Source organism: Cyclopterus lumpus, chromosome 13 (assembly GCF_009769545.1).
Source record: "Cyclopterus lumpus isolate fCycLum1 chromosome 13, fCycLum1.pri, whole genome shotgun sequence".
In the NCBI taxonomy this organism is placed as follows: Eukaryota; Metazoa; Chordata; class Actinopteri; order Perciformes; family Cyclopteridae; genus Cyclopterus; species Cyclopterus lumpus.
This window is the reverse complement of record NC_046978.1, coordinates 20,316,996-20,324,674: the sequence shown is the minus strand read 5'-3', so window position 1 is coordinate 20,324,674 and position 7,679 is coordinate 20,316,996. Positions and strand designations below refer to the sequence as shown.

The 7,679-nt window shown below is 46.7% G+C and overlaps 1 protein-coding gene across 2 annotated transcripts in view; it reads left to right on the top strand.

Annotated features, from left to right (window-relative positions):
• Nucleotides 1-1,259: 1,259 nt before the first annotated feature.
• plekhg2 (pleckstrin homology domain containing, family G (with RhoGef domain) member 2) overlaps nt 1,260-7,679 on the top strand; it is a 54,472-nt gene continuing 48,052 nt past the window's right edge. For both annotated transcript variants that reach the window (XM_034547973.1, XM_034547972.1), the window contains exons 1-2: nt 1,260-1,304; nt 3,243-3,751. In XM_034547973.1, coding sequence (XP_034403864.1) covers nt 3,293-3,751 — 459 coding nt within the window. In that variant the 5' untranslated portion in view covers nt 1,260-1,304; nt 3,243-3,292. The remainder of the gene's footprint in view (nt 1,305-3,242; nt 3,752-7,679) is intronic.

The window sequence follows — 7,679 nt, the reverse complement described above, 5'->3', positions numbered from 1 at the left end:
TCAGTCTCTATAAAGTCCGCTGGTGGTTTTCCAGCTAAAACATCAGCTCTTCATGTGGAACCAAGAACAACCATTTAGTTGTTTAAAACCTAACTAGTAGTTTAGTTGTTTAAACCTAACTAGTAGTTTAGTTGTTTAAACCTAACTGAGTAGTTTAGTTGTTTAAACCTAACTGAGTAGTTTAGTTGTTTAAACCTAACTGAGTAGTTTAGTTGTTAAACCTAACTGAGTAGTTTAGTTGTTTAAACCTAACTGAGTAGTTTAGTCGTCTAAACCTAAGTTTAGTTATCTAAACCTAACTGAGTAGTTTAGTTATCTAAACCTAACTGAGTAGTTTAGTTATCTAAACCTAACTGAGTAGTTTAGTTGTTTAAACCTAACTGAGTAGTTTAGTTGTTAAACCTAACTGAGTAGTTTAGTTATCTAAACCTAACTGAGTAGTTTAGTTATCTAAACCTAACTGAGTAGTTTAGTTGTTTAAACCTAACTGAGTAGTTTAGTTGTTAAACCTAACTGAGTAGTTTAGTTGTTAAACCTAACTGAGTAGTTTAGTTATCTAAACCTAACTGAGTAGTTTAGTTATCTAAACCTAACTGAGTAGTTTAGTTGTTTAAACCTAACTGAGTAGTTTAGTTGTTTAAACCTAACTGAGTAGTTTAGTTGTTAAACCTAACTGAGTAGTTTAGTTATCTAAACCTAACTGAGTAGTTTAGTTGTTTAAACCTAACTGAGTAGTTTAATTGTTTAAACCTAACTGAGTAGTTTAGTTGTCTAAACCTAACTGAGTAGTTTAATTGTCTAAACCTAACTGAGTAGTTTAGTTATCTAAACCTAACTGAGTAGTTTAGTTATCTAAACCTAACTGAGTAGTTTAGTCGTCTAAACCTAAGTTTAGTTATCTAAACCTAACTGAGTAGTTTAGTTATCTAAACCTAACTGAGTAGTTTAGTTGTTTAAACCTAACTGAGTAGTTTAGTTGTTTAAACCTAACTGAGTAGTTTAGTTGTCTAAACCTAACTGAGCTGTTTAGTTGTTTAAACCTAACTGAGTAGTTTAGTTGTCTAAACCTAACTGAGCTGTTTAGTTGTTTAAACCTAACTGAGTAGTTTAGTTGTCTAACCTAACTGAGCTGTTTAGTTGTTTAACCTAACTGAGTAGAGCTGCACACACTCTTCCTGTTTGCAGTCGGCTGCACACACACTTCCTGTTTGCAGTCGGCTGCACACACACTTCCTGTTTATTCTGAAGACTCTTCCTCGTTGGCTGCTTGAGTTGTGAGAGCAGAACACAGGACTTTGACCCTGGTGACCGCTGTTCATGTCCACGTGTGAACATTTGTATCAATTTCATGGTTTTTACTAAACCCAATCAGGTAGTTTTGTAACATTCTCTCTCTCTCTACCTCTAACTCTACCTCTCTACCTACCTCTCTCTCTCTACCCCTCTACCCCTCTCTACCTCTCTCTCTATACCTCTCTACCTCTAATTCTACCTCTCTACCGCTACCTCTCTACCTTTCTACCTCTCTAACTCTACCTCTACCTCTCTCTACCTCTATCTCTCCCTCTCTATCTCTACCTCTCTCCCTCTCTCTCCCTCTCTCCCTCTCTACCTCTACCTCTCTCTACCTTTCTACCTCTCTACCTCTCTACCTCTCCACCCCTCTCTACCTCTCTACCTCTCCATCCCTCTCTACCTCTAACTCTACCTCTCTACCTCTAACTCTACCTCTCTCTACCTCTCTACCTCTAACTCTACCTCTCTACCTCTAACTCTACCACCTCTAACTCTCTATACCTCTATACCTCTCTACCTCTACCTCTCTCTCCATCTCTCCTTCTACCTCTCTCTCCCTCTCGCTCTCTATCTCTCTCTCTCTCCCTCTCTCTCTCTATCTCTATCTCTCTCTCCCTCTCTCTGTCTCTCTCTATCTCTATACCTCTCTCTACCTCTCTCTCTCTACCTCTCTCTCTATCTCTCCCTCCCTCTCTCTCTCTACCTCTCTACCTCTCTACCTCTCTCTACCTCTCTACCTCTCTACCTCTCTACCTCTCTCTACCTCTCTACCTCTCTACCTCTCTCTACCTCTCTACCTCTCTACCTCTCTCTACCTCTACCTCTCTCTGCCTCTCTACCTCTCTCTACCTCTACCTCTGTGTGCCTCTCTACCTCTCTCTACCTCTCTACCTCTCTCTACCTCTCTCTACCCCTCTCTACCTCTAACTCGACCTCTCCACCTCTCTACCTCTAACTCTACCTCTCTATCTCTCTAACTCTACTTCTCTACCTCTACCTCTCTACCTCTACCTCTTTCTACCTCTCTACCTCTCTACCCCCTCTCTCTCTCTACCTCTCTACCTCTCTACCTCTCTACCTCTAACTCTATCTCTCTACCTCTAACTCTACCTCTCTACCTATCTAACTCTACTTCTCTACCTCTACCTCTCTACCTCTCTACCTCTAACTCGATCTCTCTACCTCTCTAACTCTACTTCTCTACCTCTACCTCTCTACCTCTCTCTACCTCTATCTCTCTCTGCCTCTCTACCTCTCTCTACCTCTCTCTGCCTCTCTACCTCTCTCTACCTCTGTACCTCTCTCTACCTCTCTCTGCCTCTCTACCTCTCTCTACCTCTGTACCTCTCTCTACCTCTCTCTGCCTCTCTACCTCTCTCTACCTCTATCTACCTCTCTCTACCTCTCTCTGCCTCTCTACCTCTCTCTACCTCTGTACCTCTCTCTACCTCTCTCTGCCTCTCTACCTCTCTCTACCTCTATCTACCTCTCTCTACCTCTCTACCTCTCTACCTCTCTCTACCTCTACCTCTTTCTGCATCTCTACCTCTCTCTACCTCTCTACCTCTATCTCTTTCTCTCTACCTCTCTACCTCTCTCTACCACTCTACCTCTCTCTACCTCTACCTCTCTCTACCTCTCTACATCTCTGTACCTCTCTCTACCTCTCTCTACCTCTATCTCTCTCTCTCTACTTTTCTACCTCTCTCTACCTCTACCTCTCTCTACCTCTATCTCTCTCTCTCTACTTTTCTACCTCTCTCTACCTCTACCTCTTTCTGCCTCTCTACCTCTCTCTACCTCTATCTCTCTCTCTACCTCTCTACCTCTCTCTCTACCCCTCTACCCCTCTCTACCTCTCTACCCCTCTACCCCTCTCTATCTCTCTCTACCCCTCTACCTCTCTACCTCTCTCTACCCCTCTACCCCTCTCTATCTCTCTCCAGCCACTAAGCGGCCCTCCTCAGTCTCGTCTCTGAGTGGGATTGTGGGTCGGATGATGTCGTCCGGTGAGCGAGGAGCCTCGTCCTCCTCCTGCACCTCCGTCAACACCGTGTGCTCGGACGGCGAGCGTCCCGCCTCCCTCTCGCTGTCCTCCTCCGCGTCCTCCGTCTCCCTGCAGGACACCTCCCACTCCTCCTCGTCCTCCTCCTCTTCCTCTCTGCCGTACGGCGCCGTGCCGACCTACAGCGCCTCCTCGTCCTCCTCCACGCCGAAGAGGAACGGCTCCGACATCAGCCTGGACCTCACGCCCCTCGTCACTCCGTGTGGGGGAGGAGCTCCCGGGGGAGGAGGAGGAGCCTGTGTTGCGACAGGTGGAGGTAACCACCCCGATGGCCACGGAGCCAATCAGGTGGCGGCGGCGCCCAGACAGCTTTCCCGGCTGGAGCGAGTGGTTCTGGAGATCGTAGAGACGGAGCAGGCCTACGTCAGAGACCTGAAGAGCATCGTGGAGGTAAGAACCACGTCATCCAATGACAGAGAGGCTCATGGGAAACACATCTGTGTATCTAAATATGAACATATTTCATATAGAACACGTTTAATAAACAATATTATAGCAGTGATGAGGTTCCAAACTTTATTGATTGTTGTTCATATACGGAACAAAAGCACAGTGAAGGTGTCAATAACAACAAGTTACAAAGTTCATTTCCCATCAACACTAAACAACCTGCAGCGTCTGACGGCCAACTCGGTGGGACTCGAACCCACAACCTTTGAATCACTTCCAGTTCATCTACAAGTCCAACACGCCTTTTAAAACTTTTTAAATATAGTGTATGTCCTAATATATATGTGAATATATATGTATATGAATATATATATATATATATATAAATATATATATATATATATATATATATATGAATGTATATGAATATATATATATATATGAATATATATATATATATATATATATGTATGTATATGAATATATATATATATATTCATATATATATATTCATATACATATAAATATTTATATATATGAATATATGTATGTATATAATAGAAACAATATCATTACTACAAATGTGTGTGTGTGTGTGTTTGGGAGGAGGTAGCTGTAGCTTTGATTTACTGGCCAGGTGTGAATGCCTCTGGGCCAGTTTACCTGCAGCTGGCCAACACACACACACACACACACACACACACACCTCTGGCCACCATTGCACCATAGAACAAAACTACGATTCAGGTTTTATGAGCTTTTAGGAAACTATTCAACAGTCATCTTCAGAGCATTCGCTCTTTCCCCTGTTGCATTGTGGGACATCCATCTGGTTCGAAAGGGAATTTTGAATGAAAAAAAATTATTGTGTTGTGTGTTTGTGACTCATCTATCACTGGTACAGGTGCACCAGGAGTCAACCAGGCAGTGTGTGTGTGTGTGTGTGTGTTTGTGTGTGTGTGTGTGTGTGTGTGTGTGTGTGTGTGTGTGTGTGTGTGTGTGTGTGTGTGGATCTGTCAGATTGGAGTGTGAAACATCCTTTTGAAGTAAAAGAGAGATTCTGCTTTCATCCTCTGCCATGACACACACACACACACACACACACACACACACACACACACACACACACACACACACACACACACTGGCTCAGCTGTCACCAGGTTTATCAGCTGTCTGTCAGTTTCTTCTTCTCTGACCTTCAGCGGCGGGCGAACCCTCTCTGTCATCACCACATCTTTCTTCTTCGTTGGTTAAGCTCTCTCTCTCTCTCTCTCTCTCTCTCTCTCTCTCTCTCTCTCTCTCTCTCTCTCTCTCTCTCTCTCTCTCTCTCTCCCTAACCCTGTTTCACTAACTTCAAGTACAATCTCAGAATGCCTTTCTGCTGATGTGAAGGAGCTCTGATAGACGATAGTTGTGTGTTTCAGTGTGTGTGTGTGTGTGTGTGTGTGTTGTCCTGTAATGTAAGCCTTCATTCCTGCTGCTCTCTGCATTTGAGGTTTTGCTGAAGTCTGGTTTTGATTGAGGCTCCATGATGTCACGCTCTCTGGGAATCTGAACCAACTACCATAATAGGCCTGTGTGTGTGTGTGTGTGTGTGTGTGTGTGTGTCTGTGTGTGTGTGTGTGATAACTCAGAAAGAAGAAGTGAAAACATCTCTTTTCTCTCTACATGTTGACAGAATCATTTCTCCTGAAGCAGCTGATCCACCTTCAACTCTATTCATTCATTTACTGATTACACTTATTTTCTTTCTCCTCCTCCTCCTCCTCCTCCTCCTCCTCCTCCTCCTCCTCCTCCTCCTTGTCCTCCTCGTCCTCCCCCTCCTCTTCCTCCTCCTCCCCCTCCCCCCCCCCCCCCCCCCTCCTCCTCCTCCTTGTCCTCCTCATCCTCCCCCTCCTCTTCCTCCTCCTCCTCCTCCCCCTCCCCCTCCCCCTCCTCCTCCTCCTTGTCCTCCTCGTCCTCCCCCTCCTCTTCCTCCTCCTCCCCCTCCCCCTCCCCCTCCCCCTCCTCCTTGTCCTCGTCGTCCTCCCCCTCCTCCTCCTCTACCCCCTCCTCCCCCTCCTCCTTGTCCTCCTCCTCCTCCCCCTCCCCCTCATCCTCCTCCTCCTCTTCCTCCCCCTCCTCCTCCCCCTCCCCCTCCCCCTCTACCTCTTCTTAAGAGCTTTCTGGAAAATCATAAAGAAGGAATATTTTTTTGTCCAAGTTTTCTGAAAGGAAAGTGAACAAGAGATCCTGTTGACCTGCAGCCAAGTGGGACAGGAAACAGGGGGGGGGGGGGGGGGTTACCAGATGACTGTGGGGCGGGGGGGGTTGAAGGGGGATTGGGGGACAGGGGTAGGATGTAGATAAATGGGGGATGAAAAATGTTGAAGGGAAAGAGAGAAGAAGACAAGGAAAGGAAAACAAAAAGGACAAGACGTGAGAAGAATAGGAAAGGGGGAGGAAAGGGGAGGAAAGGGGAGGAAAGTGGGAGGAAAGGGGGAGGAAAGGGGAGGAAAGGGGAGGAAAGTGGGAGGAAAGGGGGAGGAAAGTGGGCTGAAAGGGGGAGGAAAGGGGGCGGAAAGTGGGAGGAAAGGGGAGGAAAGGGGGAGGAAACGGGGAGGAAAGTGGGAGGAAAGGGGAGGAAAGGGGAGGAAAGGGGGAGGAAAGGGGACAAAAGGGGGAGGAAAGGGGGAAGAAAGTGGGAGGAAAGGGAGAGGAAAGGGTGAGGAAAGTGGGCGGAAAGTGGGAGGAAAGGGGGAGGAAAGGGGACGAAAGGGGGAGGAAAGGGGGAGGAAAGGGGGAGGAAAGGGGACGAAAGGGGGAGGAAAGTGGAGGAAAGGGGGAGGAAAGTGGAGGAGGTGAATTGTGGGTCGCAGAGTTGATTTAGGGAACAAGAAGTTGAAAACAGGATTCAGACAGAAACTTCCTCCACGTCAGATTCCACAGCTCTCAGAATGTATTGTTTCTGGTTTCATGCTCGGTCTGCAGATGCAACATGTTAAATGATGTAATAATATATTACATCCATCCATTTTCATCCGCTTAATCCGGGGTCGGGTCGCGGTGGCAGCAGACCCAGCAGGCTGACCCAGACTTCCCTCTCACCCGCAACACTTTCCAGCTCACTCTGGGGGATCCCGAGGTGTTCCCAGGCCAGCTGGGAGATATAATCCCTCCCTTCAGATCTTCCCCGGGGTCTCCTCCAGTTGGACGTGCCTGGAAAACCTCTAATGGGAGGCGTCCAGGAGGCATCCGAATTAGATGCCTGAACCCCCTCAGCTGACTCCTTTTGACGCGAAGGAGTAGCGCCTCAACTCCAAGTTCCCTCCTGATGTCCGAGCTCCTTACCCTATCTCTAAGGCTGAGCCCTAAGGAGGAAACTCATCTCCTTACCCTATCTCTAAGGCTGAGCCCTAAGGAGGAAACTCATCTCTTACCCTATCTCTAAGGATGAGCCCTACAGAGGAAACTCATCTCCTTACCCTATCTCTAAGGCTGAGCCCTACAGAGGAAACTCATCTCCTTACCCTATCTCTAAGACTGAACCCTACAGAGGAAACTCATCTCCTTACCCTATCTCTAAGGCTGAGCCCTACAGAGGAAACTCATCTCCTTACCCTATCTCTAAGGCTGAACCCTACAGAGGAAACTCATCTCCTTACTCTATCTCTAAGGCTGAGTCCTAAGGAGGAAACTCATCTCCTTACCCTATCTCTAAGGCTGAGCCCTACAGAGGAAACTCATCTCCTTACCCTATCTCTAAGGCTGAGCCCTACAGAGGAAACTCATCTCCTTACCCTATCTCTAAGGCTGAGCCCTACAGAGGAAACTCATCTCCTTACCCTATCTCTAAGGCTGAGCCCTAAGGAGGAAACTCATCTCCTTACCATATCTCTAAGGCTGAGCCCTACAGAGGAAACTCATCTCCTTACCCTATCTCTAA